This window comes from Nannospalax galili, unplaced genomic scaffold (assembly GCF_000622305.1).
Source record: "Nannospalax galili isolate Female #2095 unplaced genomic scaffold, S.galili_v1.0 scaffold875, whole genome shotgun sequence".
NCBI classification, from domain to species: Eukaryota; Metazoa; Chordata; class Mammalia; order Rodentia; family Spalacidae; genus Nannospalax; species Nannospalax galili.
Genome location: NW_008337059.1, coordinates 259432 through 274143, shown reverse-complemented (window position 1 = coordinate 274143; position 14712 = coordinate 259432). Strand labels below are relative to the sequence as shown.

Sequence of the window (14712 nt, the reverse complement as noted above, 5' to 3'; positions counted from 1 at the left end):
CATTGAAATCTACCTGATGACTTTATATCCATGCTCAGATGCCAAGGAGCTCAGAAAGTAAGTGACTGTGAATAGTAATAATCTGATGCATAGATATTAGAAAGTCATGTGCAAACATTTTAATGTCAATTGCACTAAAAATGAATTTTTCTATATGAAACTCTGTATTTTAATAATGAAATGGAGATCTTTTTTAAGGGTTAAAACCTCATTTAATGTTATGTTTTATAAGGTTTATACTAAGTACAATATTATATAACTGTAATAATTCAACTGTGAACCTAAAAATTTACAGCCAATTATGAAAGAGATGCATCTTAGCTCAGGAAATTGTTATTGAAAATGTCAATGCTGTTGTAATGAAATGCTTCTTCTAAGTATGTGGTTATTAAATAAATAATTTTAAAAATACACTGAAGATTCTACCAGAAATTTCTTAGCTCCAGTAAACACTTTCAGCAGAGTAGCAAGATACAAAAGCAACATACGAAAATCAGTAGTTCTTCTGTATACTAGTATCAAATATGCTGAGAAAGAAATCAAGGAAACAGTCCCATTCATAGTAGCCTAAAAACAAACTCCCCAAACCTAGGAATAAACCTAACCAAGGAGGCAAAAGACCTCTATAATAAAAACTTTAAAACACAAAATCATGGATTGGTAGAATTAATATTGCCAAAAGGACAATCTGTAGATTTAATACAATACCCATAAAAATTCCAACGACATTGTTCAAAAAATGGGGAAAAAATTCATTTGAAAGCACGAAAGACCCCAAATAGCCAAAAGAGCAATACTGGCAGTATCCTGGTACCTGATTTCACAGTACCATAGAAACAAAACCATATGGTACCAGTAGAGAAACAGATACCCAGACCAATGGGATAAAACGTAAATAGACCCATGCAGTTATAGCCATTGATTCTTGACAAATTTACCAAAAACATGCATTGGAGGAAAGATAGCCTCTTCAACAAATAGTGCTGGGAAAACTAGATATCCATATGTAGAAGAATGAAACTGGTCTTTATCTCTCAGTCTGCACAAAAATCAATTCAAAAGGGATCAAAGATCTTAATGCAAAATAGGAACTGACTAGGGGAAAATGGGAAAATGCTTCAAGATAAAAGCATAGTCAACAACCTTCTGAAGAGAACTACAATACCTCAGGACATAATAGCAAGAACTGACAAGTGAAATTGAAAAGTTTCTCCACAAAGTGAAGAATGAGCCTACAGAATTGGAGAAAATCTATCAGCTATTCATCTGCCAGGGATATATGTCTAGACTATATGAAGAATTAAAAAAACAAACACCAAAACAACAAATAATGTAATCAATAAATGGGCAAGTAAATTGAATAGATCTCAAAAATGTAAATACAAATGGCTAATATATGAAAAAAGTGCTCAACATGGACTGGAGAGATGGCTCAAGAGCTAAGAGCACAGGCTGCTCTTGCAGAGGACCTGGGTTCAATTCCCAGCACCCACATGGTGACTAACAACTATCTATAACTCCAGTTCCAAGGAATCCGATGCCCTCTTTGACTTTTGTGGATATTGCATCCACATCAATGCCCTTACATACATGCAGGCAAAACTCTCATATGCATAAAATTTTTTAAACATATTTTTAAATATTATTTTTACTTTTTGTATACAAGTGTATTGCCTGCATGTATGTGAGTGCACCTGTGTCGTGCAATGCCGAGGATGTCAGAAGAGGGCTTCAGATTCCCCTGGAACTGGAGTTAAGGACGGTTCGTAGCTGCCATGTGAGTGCTGGGAATTGAACCCGGGTCCTCTGCAAGAGCAGTCAGGGCTCTTAACCCACTGAGCCATCTCTCTAGCCCCTTTATGCATAATTTTTAAAAAATGCTTAACATACTTATCCATCAGGGACATGCAAATCAAAACTACATTGAGATTCCATGTCATTCAAGTCAGAATGACTATTATCAAGAAAATAAATGCTAGTACGGATGTGAGGGTGGACTGAGGGGAGACCCCATATAGTAATACTATTAATGTTAATGTAAATTTGTACAGCCACTATAGAAGTCAATATGGATGTTTTTTAAAAAAATAAAATGCACTCTTATGTGATCATGCTCTACCAGTCTTAGATACATACCCAAAGGAATCCAAATCAACATACAATGGATACATCTGTGTCCCCATGTTCTTTGTGGCACTGATCCCAATAGTTACTTTAATGGAATCTGTCTCAGTGCCCATCAACAGATGAACGAATAAAGAAAAGATGGTATATATACACAATGGAGTATTATTCAACCATAAAGAAAAATGAAATTATGTCATTTGCAAGAAAATGGATAGAACAGTGAGTCAATAGGGGCAGGCCTTGAGGTCTTACAGCCTGGCTGTTCTTCCTCTCCTCTCTTTGCTTTCTGACTAAGGTTTCAATGTGACCACCCACTCAGGCTACTGCTGCCATCCCTTTCTTGCCATGATAGACTGTATCTTTTAAACTGTTAACCAAAATAAACCATTCTGTCCTAGTTACTTTTCTGTTGTTATGATCAACACCATGACCAAAAGCAACTTAGTAAAGGGTTTATTTGGCTTACAGCTAACAGTCCATCATCCTGGTTCCAAAACAGGAACCTGGAGGCAGAAACTGAAACAGAGAACACAGAGGAAAGTTGCTTACTGTTTTCCCTGGCTTGCTCAGTTATGCTCTTTACATAGCCCAGGTCCACCTGCTCAAGGATGGCATGCCCACAGGGGATGGACCCTCCTGCATTAATTAATAATTAAGAAAATGTTTCACGGGGCTGGAGAGATGGCTCAGCAGGTAAGAACACTGGTTGTTCTAGCAGAAGACCTGGGTTCAAATCCCAGCACCCACATAGCAGTTAACTGTCCTAACTCCAGTTCCAGGGGATCCAACAGCCTCTTCTGTCCTCCGAAGGCATTGCATGACATGGGTGCACTTACCTACATGCAAGCAATACATGAATACACATAAAATAAAAATAATAAATAAAATATTTAAAAAAAATGTTTCAGAGACATGGCCAAAAGCCAATCTATTGGAGGAAATTCCTCAACTGAGAGTCCCTCTTCCCAGATGTCTCTAGTTTGTGTTGTTGACAAAAACAAAGTAGCACACCTCCGTCCTTAAGTTGCTTCTTGTCAGGTATTTGGTCACAGGAAAGAGAAAATAACACACTTTTTCACAAAAACTGTGAACTTAAGAGTTTGAGCAGGTTTATGTTCAACTTTTTCAGCTATGATACTCATTGGTGGAAATTTAAATCTCCTTTTTAACTATATCATGGGAGACATAATGCTTGGTTCTTAAAACAATGTAAGTGGCAATATAGAAGATTCTATTGGTTACAGTTTCTAGTGACAGTCAGCACTCTATACTCAGAGTCATCCCTCTCCTCTGCTCTGATGTTTTATTATAACATATTTACAGTACCTGAAAATGACTTCTCTCCAATTTGGCATTATATTGATATTTTGTCCACATCTGACCCTGGATCTGATCTTATCACAAGGACTAAATCACTTTAACACTGCTATAGACACATAGGAAAACATAGAAGTTATTTTCTAATAAGAGTTATATCTTATTTTAAGATGATATAATCTCACTGAAGAAAGTTTTAGATTGAAATTATCTAGCCTGGAGTGGTGGCACATACCTTTAATTCCCAGCACTTGGGAGGCAGAGGCAGGCGGATCTCTGTGAGTTCAAGGCCAGCCTGGTCTACATAGTGAGTTCCAGGACAGCTGGGGCTACAGGGAGACCCTGTCTCAAAAAGACCAAAAAAAAATTTAGTTATATTTTGTCTACCCATGCTCTAACTTAGTATTTTCCAAACAGATATTAATGTATTTAGGTATTATTAGGAAAGTCATGAAAAACTATTGTGCTTAAACAAGTTAAACTAGTTTCTTATATATCTACTGTCCTTGTATATTTGCTGTATCTCTTTACATGATTTTTGGAGAGTGGGAGACAACCATTTTGATGATAATATCAACAAATTAATATATTCTTGTTTATTGAAATAATATATTATAAATGAATTGTCCTGTACAATTTCAGAACTATGTTTGCTTTTGTTTTGATAACCAAAAAGGTTGGTTCTACATGATCCTCCAATTGGGTATGACTTGCTATTGTTGCTTTAGGGTGCTCTGTATTAAAATAACTGTGCTTTACTGGAGAGAGGAAATAGTGGGAAACTGACATAGAATTTCGGTTTTGTGACGTGGAAAGTTCTGGAGATTAGCTAACAATATGAATACACTTAACATTACTGAATTATATGCTTAGAAATGGCCAACGTGATAAATTTTGTTATGTGCCTTTAAAATATTATTATATGAATCATATCTGATAATTACAGAAAAATCAGAAAATTTGGAAAAGCAGAAAGGAAAATAAACCTTACCTACAATCCTATCAGCTAGATTAATTATCTAAATTGTACCCAACTTTTTATATTGCCCATGCTCTTTTATAACCTGACCTTTTCAAACAAAGTTTGTACTCCTTTAAATCATGCTTTATATGTTCTTAATTAAAAATCCAGAGGAATTAATATTTCTCATTTCTGTAAACTCTTATTAAAGTTCAAACATAAGTGAAACTCCATGTTTATGGATGCATATCCCTCTATTGATGCTTTTTGGGTAATTGTACTCAGGAGAATGAAAGCATGCTACATTCCTGGCTTACTAGTCAACTATACTAACATCTTTCATTGGTTCCTTCTATTTATGGCCATATTACAGAGGCTGTGGGGAGTTGGCAAGTCTGTTCCTGGAGAGCCTCAGTCACATGGCTACCCACTGGGATGAGTTAAGCATGCATCCAACAAGGTTAACTATTAAGTTGTTAGGATGAAAGGTCAGGGGCCCTGCCTTTAATTGGGACATTGAAGGGGAAAAGGCACATTGCTACTCAACACCTGCTTTCTTTGAGGAAAAGATTAAAGAAGAAACAAAGTCACAGAAAAATCTTTCCAGAAGTGCTCAGGGAATAGTCATGGAGGAGTTCTGCAACTCTACTTTTTGGGTGAGAAATTATATTTATTCTCTTGGTTACTTTTCTCAAACTCAGACAGGGACAGATTACATAAGAGTGGCTGCCACTCAGTTGGTCTCAAGTCCAGGTTTTTAGAGAAAAGAAAATAGTGTTTTCAGAGGATATATCATCTGGGAAATATAATATAACTTATTCTTTAACATATGTTTATTGTATCCCAGACTATTTTCTTGGACTAACTAGCTTCAAAATAGCCTTCTATTAGAGAAATAGAGGGAAAAAATGCAATTTTTCAGTGTTAAGAATGCAAATTTGTTATTTTACACTTTGTATAGAAGAAAGAGGAGAAAGGCCCATGTCTGAATTCTCTTGGGATGTGTTGATGTTAAAATGATAATAAGTTCTAGAGATGCTGGCCGCTGATGGTATGGACTGTGAATTGGGACCAGGATTATAAATTTGGGCATTACAAGCATTAAGATAATTTTTAACAACTAGAATTAGGCAATACTGTTTTTAGAGAAAGAAAGGAAGACGCACCACTGAAAAAGGGTCGAGTATTTGGAGGATGAACAAGAAGAGTACAATCAACACTTCCAAATGGCTTAGTGGGATGGAGAGTGGGATGAGACCTTGTACTTAGTGGTTCTGAGTATTGTCTGCAAACTCCTAGCATCCATTTCAACTGGGATGATTAACAAAATTCAAATATGTTAGGTGACTCTTCTGAAGTCTAAAGTTTGGTGGCTTTCCATAGCAATGAGAGGAAAAGGAATGGAATTGCAGAGCACAACAGCAGTCCTTATACGTTAGGAAGAACTTAGGCACCAAGGTCCTTGAAGCCAGGACATGGATACCCCTAGAAGGCAGCAGGCCATCTCTTGTCTCTGAGAATTGTCCAACAAATCATCTTGTCGAGCACTTTAACCTTTTCTTTGAAGAGTCTGTACCAATAGTTATATGAAAGAATTTAAATGTATGGAAAAAAGAAAAATCTACTTTCACGTGACTCAGATATAGGAACTGGTGCCCCATCCCACTCCATAAGACACTTCCATTTATTACGGCATGCAAAGCCTCATGTAAAACATACTTAGAGTAAGCTTTCTATCCAATAGTGCCCTTGCCACTCCTGTGCCACAATGTACCAGACCCCCTTGGTTTTGACATAAGTTTGACCACAATAGGCTAAATGTCATGGTATGACTAAGCACTCTGCCTGTCTGGTGACTGCATGTTAGAACATCTACTAGTGAGTTTAGATAGTGTTAGAAACTAACAAGTTCTTACACCCAGTGAACTATTCTCCCCTTTGGAATGAGAAATAGTCTTTCTTCTTCATATAATTTGTTGAGTGTTGTAATGTGTTTTACTCAGAATAGCCAGGATAGAAATTCACTTAAAATCACAGGCAGATAAGTTTTTAGAGATTGGGTTTGTGAGAAAAGCCACTAAATGTTATTAAACAGTGAATGTGTATTAATGTAATATGTTATATGAATGATGGTGAGCAGGAAACTACAGATAGATGAAAAGCAAGGCTTGTTAGAGACATGAAATTGAATTAGTTTGGAAGCATGTGGGGGATGTTGGGAGAATAGGCTGCCTTTTAAAAATGCATCTATCCAACAATCTTTCCCTTTTGGTCCCCCAGAATTCCTCATTCCTGGATAGACCAGAAGCGGACCTGCCACTATGCTTTGAACAAACTGTTCTTGTGTGGATTCCCTTGGGCTTTCTTTGGCTTTTGGCCCCTTGGCAGCTTTTCCATGTTTATAGATCCAGAACCAAGAGATCTTCTATAACTAAATTCTACCTTGCTAAGCAGGTACAGTAACCCTACTATTTTCAAACTCTAATTCCATGGTGCACAGTAGAGGCATTTCCTTGGGGAGGGGTGTTAACGTCTTTGTCCCAGTCTCTAATCAGCTTTAACAGTACTGCTGTCTCAGGAAGATCCATACACTGACCCCATTGTCATACTTCTTAGTCAAAGTACCTTTGGTTTTTGTGAAAGAATAGTGACTCTTTATTCTTACAAATATTAGGGTCCCTAAGCACAAATGATAAGTCAATTTGGCATTATCTTTTCTGCCCTTGAGAAGTGAACACTGGATCATCTGTCTTTAAGCTGTTCGAATAAATCAAGATATTATAATTCAATTGGCACCTAACATGAGATTCAAATGAATTGTTTTGTACCATGCAGGCAATCTAAACATGACTTATCTCCCAAAGCTTAGATCTAAAATAGCTTTTTCCAAAGTTTTGCAACAGTCAGCAGATCGTTCATAGTGGAGGGAGGGTTAGTATGGGTAGTGACAAGCCAGAGTAGGGAAGTAATGGAAAGGGTACAGGCATATCACAGAGCCCAGGAAGAATGAGGGGAGGAGCTCCCAGCCAGCCCCAGATAACTCAGGAATCTGTCTTGGAAGGCTGTGAAATTACTTATAAAATCTACCATCTGCTTCTTTTGCTTGATTTTTGTCTGTTTGTCTATCTTAATGTTGTTATCAAATGCATCCTAGTAGTAGGGTTTGAGTCAAGTATATGTTAGACTCTAAACATTCAACATCATGCTTCAGTACCTTTGCAGATGAGTCAGATCTTGTGATTATTGTCAATTACTTTAGGAGGCTTCTTTCATCTTTCTTGAGTTTTCGAGAAGAGGATCAGCAGTGTGCAAATCAGTATCCCATTCCACTAAAATTTGACAATTTTTTAAGAACAATTTTGGAGATATGATTCACATACCATAAATTCTCCCATAAATACAATTCAGTTTTTTAGTATATCCATGGATATGTACAACCATCACCACAGTCAATTTTAAAACACTTTCAGTCCTTTGAAAATAAATCCTTTAGCCTGTATCTGTCCCTCTTTCTTACTCCTCAACAACACTAATTTACTTGCTGTCTCTAGAGATTGCCTCTTCTAAGCATTTCGTATGAATATAACCATTCACTACATGGTCCTTTACAACTGCTTCTCTTAGCACAATGTTTTCAAGGTTTATCCTTGTATTTTCAGGATGTTGTTCCTTTTTATGGCTGAACATTATTCTATTATATGAATATAGAGTTAGCACTCTGTTTAAACATTATGTTTAACTTAAAAATACAAATCTCTGTAGAGAAAAAAACTCAATGGGATAGTTACCCCCCCAAACCTATCCATCCTAATCTAGTCTGGAGACCCATTTGTAATTTATATTTAAAAATTTTGGTCCCTATTCAGAGGGTGACAGGTATAGGTTTAACTACTTCTCAGAATAATTGATTTCTCCTCTCAAATAATAAAAAATAATTCATTATGAAGTAAAAATTCACTTCAATGAGAACCTTCTCTGCTCAATCTTCAACTTGTTTTTACTTCTCAGCTTCCTCTTCTCTCTGCATTTCAGCTGTTTTCCCTCTCTGACTCACCTGAGTTGGTATTGCTGCAGTTGTTTGGTCATCAGTATGGGATTTATCTCAACTGGACTCAGTCCACCTGCTTGACCAAATGTAACTGACTCCCCAGGTTTGTTTGTTTAAAGATGTATTTTCAGTAAAGGACACAGAGAGCTTAGGTAATTGAATGAATTGGATTTAAAAGCTGTGGAAATGCTGTATTCAGCATGAGAGGTGCAACAAGAATAAACTTGATATTGATCCAGGAATAAGATCTGGGAATATTTGCAGAACTGTAACAGAAAATTGCCTAACTTGTTCTGAAACATTTCAGTAAACAAGATCAAAAGAATGGAGGTTATTTCAGATTTTAACTAAGTTGATAGAAGAAAATTCTAACAAAAATGGCTGTCCGGTAATAGGCAGGGCTTCTGGGTGGATTAAGTCCATGAAAAATATCCTCTCTGTTAGGGAAGTGGTAGAAGTAGGCCCCATGAATAATGAGTAATTTTAACCAGAGTGCCTCGGTATTCATAAAGCACTGAGAAAAAGAAGGCCTTGCATAAGTGGGGAGGTAGTGAATATGACCAAATAAGAGTCCCTTTTTTAATACCAAGGGGATATATTTCTTTATAGAGATGTAATAAAGTCACTGTTGGGCTGGAGAGTTGGCTCAGCGGTTAAGAGCACTGACTGCTCTTGCAGAGGACCTGGGTTCAATTCCCAGCACCCACACAGTGGCTACAAACTGTCCTTAACTCCAGTTCCAGGGGAATCCGAAGCCCTTTTCTGACGTCCTCAGCATTGCACAACATGGGTACACTCACATACATGCAAGCAATACACTCGTACACATAAAAAATAAAATAAAATAAAGTCACTGATTGAATGCTAATGAATCAGAGATCAAAGTCAAAAGAGTATTAAAGACTTAGTAAATCATTACATAACCATAATATTTTCTTGTTGTTGATACAAATGTGTGCAAGTTTCTAGTGATGAAAAAGGAATCTATGGTTACTGTAGAAAGTTTAGACACTCCAGAGAAATAAGAAGAAAATCAAATCCACTGATAATTATATCATTCTGATAAACTCCAGGTTAATATTTTCTTGTTTCCTTCCACTCTCTTAAATAAATCAAAACTAAAAGTTTTGCCAGGTGTGGTGGTGCACTTGGGACGCAGAGACATCTCTGAGATTGAGGCCAGCCTGGTTTACACAGCAGGTTCCAGATCATCTGGGGCTACAGGGAGACTCCATCTCAAGGGAAAAAAACATTTTAAAAGAAAGACTTAAAAAAATGAGAGGAAGAAACTGGAAACAGGACAGAGTTTGGAAGGTTAATTGAAATTCTGTGTTCAGAACTGATACTAAACGCAAGCTGTGGACCACTACACCCAGCTTGAATTGTTTTTTTCCAAAACATTTTTTCTACTTGTCACCTTTATAACTAATTTTAAATTCTACTTTTGGTGCTTGTCTGTAAACATTAGAGGATTAGTGTGCTCACATTTCTTGAATCCCTTCTACAGGAGAGCATCTTCAAATAAAATTTTCAGAAAGAGTAATAGCAAAGTCTCTTGACATTCTAAAAATACTCATATGCTTAGGGAATTCTAACTTCCTTTTTTTTTAAGCTCTGAAAATTGTGCTATATTGTTCTCCAGAATCTTGTGCTACTAGGAAGTCTTATTTCTATTATCCTTGCTAGATGATCTTTATTCTTTTTTTAAATTTTTATTTTTATTATATGTGTATGAGTGTGTTGCCTACATGTATGTTAGTGTACCCGTGTCATGCAAAACCCAGAAGAGGGTGTCGGGTCCCCTGGAACTGGAGTTAGGGTCAGTTGTTAGCTTCCATGTGGGTGCCGGGACTTGAACTTGGGTCCTCTGCAAGAACACCCAGTGCTTTTAACCACTGAGCCATCTCTCCAGCCCCTAGATGCTTTTTATTCTTTATATTTTGAAATTTCATAAGAATCTGACTTCATAGATCAGTAGGTCATTCAAACTAAAGGCTCAGATTTTTGCTGTCTCTGGGAAATTTTCATAGATTGCTCTTGCATTTCCTTTCTTTTAACTTTGAAATTCCATCTCTAGAATTTCTTTTGTGGAGTTCTCTGATGGAGTTTCCGCCTCAATTTCTCTCTTTTATTCTCCTTTAAATGTTTATTTTTCTTTTCCTCTATGTTCTAGGAGATTTTTCCAATTCTTTCTTTCTGTTATCCTATTGAAACTTTATTTTACCAGTCAGCAATTAATAAGAATTCTTCATTTCTGAATATACTTTTAAAAAAGCCACCTGTTGAAAAGATACAGTGTCTTCCTAAATCTGTTTTAGAACATTAATTTTAAAATAACTTAAAATTCTCTTCACTTCTCTTTGTTTCATCCAAGAATCAATTGTTCTGTTTATCTTATGTCTTCTTTGCTAATATTGGTTTTTCTCAATGGCCTAGCAATTTTCTAGCTCTACTTGCATTTGTGAATAAAAGCCTTAATGAGCCCAGGTGGCTGGGGTAACTACCTCTTCCTTTATTTGTTGACTTCCATAACTGGCCTCTCCCTGATGTGAAGCAGATATTGAGCTCTGAGTTCTGGACAACTATCTGTGTGTACTTACCAGTTCCCCTCAGGAGAAGAAGCCTAGGCTGTACCTCTCTGCCCCATGTGTATAAAATAAAGATGAATTTACTTGGGGCACCAGTAACTCTACTACTTGCTAGTCCTTCTCAGGAAGAGAGTACATCCTTGCTTTAGTCTGGGCTGGGGGTGGAGTTGATTGATAAAGCTGTTGGTAATTTACAGTAATGGTATAGGCTTGGGGAAAGAAGGAAGCAACTGGTATAATCGTATCAGTTCTACACACAGAACTTCAATTAAGCATCTGATTACTATTCTCTTTCCTGTTTTTCTGCTGTAGTTTGGATCTCAGATGTCCCCAAAGGCCTATGTGTTAATCAACTTGTGGTTGATCACTCCAAAACAACTCTGTACCTACTAAGCAATAACTTTCCACTTCTCCCCCCCAAGTCCCATCCCACCCCTTGTCTCTGGTAAGCACTAACCTGTTTGTATCTATACGATTTGCCTATATAATTTGTCTATTCAGGGCATTTTATATATAATTTTTCATATATATCAAGAATTGTATACTATATAGTCTTCACTGTCTAACTTTTTTTTTTTTTTGGTCTTTTTGAGACAGGGTCTCCGTGTAGCTCCAGCTGTCCTGGAACTCAGTATATAGACCAGGCTGGCCTTGAACTCACAGAGATCCGCACGCCTTTAATCCCTGCCTCTGCCTCCTGAGTGCTGGGATTAAAGGTGTGTGCCACCACTGTCTAACATTTTACTTAGCAGTTTTTTAAGGTTTATCTATGTGTAGCATGAATTAGTACTTTATTTCTTTTTTCAAGTTTATTTTATCATGATAAAATATACAACGCTGTAGACTCATTACTACTAGCTACACTAGAACTTTTTCTCACCCAGTATTGAGACTCAAGCCATTTCTTCCTGCCCCTCCTATCTTAGCCCCTGGCAATGATGAATCTTCTTCCAGTCTCTAAATGTACTTTATTTGACTGTTTCATATATAAATGTAATCGTATATGTTTATGACCTAGAATATATGCTTTTTTGTGTATGCCTTTTTCAAATAGCATAACATTGTAAAGATGTATCCATATTATAGTGTGTATCAGCATTTCATTCCTTTTATGACTGAACAATATTTTATGTCTATATCACATTTTGTTTATCTGTTTATCAGCTAAAAAACATTTAGATTGCTTTGTCTATATTAAATGATATTGTTAGGAACATTTGTGTGCAAGACTTTTGGTTAGACATAGGTTTTTAGTTTTCTTGGGTATTTACTTAGAAGTAGAATTTCTGGGTTATGTGGCAACTCTACATTTCATATTTTGAGGAATTGGAAAACTGATCCAAAGCACCTGTACCCTTTTATGTTCTCATTAGCAATGTAGGAAGGCTGTAATACTCATTTTCAGCAAGACTTTTTATTGACCATCTTTTTCATTTTAGTTAAATGTGAAGTGGTATCTCATAGATTTGGTTATTATTATTTTATTTTGTGAATGAGTGTGTGGCGCATATACATGGATTTGTGCAGGTGCAGAGGCCAAAGGAGCATGCTGGGCATCCTGCTCTGTCACTCGCCACCTTATTCCCTTGAGATGAGATCTCTTAGCAAACCTAGAGCTAGGCTTGTTACCAGAAAGCCCCAGAAATCCTCCTGTCTCCCAATTCCAACTTTCTACCCCAGCAAAGGGGCTACAGAGACACACACTGCAACTATACCCAGTTTTTTACATGGAGGCTAGGGATTTGAACTTGGGTCTTCAAGCTTGCTCAGCAAGTAATCTTACTCACTGAGCCATCTCCCTGACCCTCTCATTGTAGTTTTGATTTGAATTTTCCTAAACGACCAATGATGTTGCACATCTTTTCACATGTTCACTTCCATTTGTATAATTTCTTTGGAGAAATGTCTGTTTAAACATTTTGCTCATTTTAAAATTAGGTTGTATCTTTTTATCAGTGAGTTGTAAGACCTCTTTGTGTTCTGGTTATAGATATCACTGATCAGTAAGAAAAACCTTTTTCAGAATCCCGTACAAGCTACCCCTACTTATTTTTGGCCATAATTATGGCACATGCCCAAGGCTAAAGTAGTCACAGTTCAAAAGAATGAGACCATCATGATTGGTTTTGATTTACCTCATGGGGTTGGAGACGGAGGGGTTCAGGTTCCACTCAAGTATGTGACTTGGCTATGTAGACTGTATATATCTTTATTGTAAATTTTTAATGTATATTTTTATTGAATTTTTGCGCATTTCATATAAAACATCTTAATTCTCTTTATACCCCCTCCTCCATCTGCACCCCCTGTATAGCCCCTCACTGGATTTCATGCATTCTGTCATGCTAAGGCCTATTAAGTCAAGTTAGTGTATCCAGATGTGTCTCATTGCAAGTTCATCCACTGAGGTCTAGTCAGCCTATCTGGAGTCTCTCCCTTAAAGAAAATCAACCCTTCCTCACCCAGCAGTAATCAGCTGCCAATAGTTCTTAGGCTAAGAGTGGGGCCTACTGTTCATTTCCCCAGTTCTACCCTGGGTTTTGTCTGATTAGAGTTTGCATGGGCCTTGTGCATGCTGATACCATTGCTGTAGTTTCATAGACTGTATATTTTACTAATGGTGGCTTATGTAAGGAAGAAGAGAATGGCTTTCAGTAGGCAACTTTACCAGGGTAAAGTTGAGACAAAACAAGAAAATTTGAAGAGGCTGTATTTATAAAGGCACCTGGGCTGTGATCACATTGAAGGCTTGAAGGAACAGAATGGAGGGTGAATCTATGGGGTGCAGGCAGAGATACCAGCACAGGAGCCAGTGAGGTCTAGCCCTGATACTCACTGCTGTTTTGTTTTTTCAAATTTTTTATTTATTTATTTTTTTGTGGGGAGAGAGAAGCTATGGTTTTCTCTGCTACTGTTTCTGTCACCGCTGATAGCTTATTTTCTCTTCTAAAACATACTTAATCTACTGATGTCTTGGTTACTTTTCCTCTTGCTATGATAAAATAACCTGACAAAGCAACTTAAGGGCATAAAGAATTTATTTTGGCTCACAGTTCAAGGTAAGAATCTACCATAGCAGGGAAGTCCTATTGGCAGGCTCTTGAGGCAATCAGTCATGTTCTATCTGTGGTCACAAAGCAGAAAATGGTGGGTGTTGTTCCTCAGCTGGTTTTTTCCTTCTTATTTGGTCTAGGACCCCAGCTCAGGGAATGGTGGCTCCCAGCTTGGATGGGTCTTATCTCAACCTAATCTAGAAAATCCCCTACAGGCATGGCCAGAGGCATATCACTGGTGATTCTAGATCTTGTCAAGTTGAAAATCAATGCTGACCATCACGACTGAGCTGACATTTCTCTATTTCTATTTTCAGTGCTAAATGGAATTATCTCCTGGATACTTCCAAATTGTAATTTCAGTGCGATGGAGTGTGATGGAGGATAAATAAATGAACTAAATTTGGCATTTTGAAGTGTAAACTCCCATTTTAATGCTTATTTCAAAAATATAATTGAACTCATATGCAGTTGTGTAGCCTATTTTTTTCATTTTAACATAATATTAAAAGTATTTATTGGCCAGGCGTGGTGGCACACGCCTTTAGTCCCAGCATTCCCGAGGCAGAGGCAGGCGGATCTCTGTGAGTTGAAGGCCAGCCTGGTCTACATAGTGAG

At 37.2% G+C, this 14712-nt stretch overlaps 1 protein-coding gene across 1 annotated transcript in view; it reads left to right on the top strand.

The window, feature by feature from the left end:
- The first annotated feature begins 4933 nt into the window (after window positions 1-4933).
- Abcc2 (ATP binding cassette subfamily C member 2) overlaps window positions 4934-14712 on the top strand; it is an 82117-nt gene continuing 72338 nt past the window's right edge. The window contains exons 1-2 of the mRNA XM_008831935.2: window positions 4934-5061; window positions 6686-6859. Coding sequence (XP_008830157.1) covers window positions 5032-5061; window positions 6686-6859 — 204 coding nt within the window. The 5' untranslated portion in view covers window positions 4934-5031. The remainder of the gene's footprint in view (window positions 5062-6685; window positions 6860-14712) is intronic.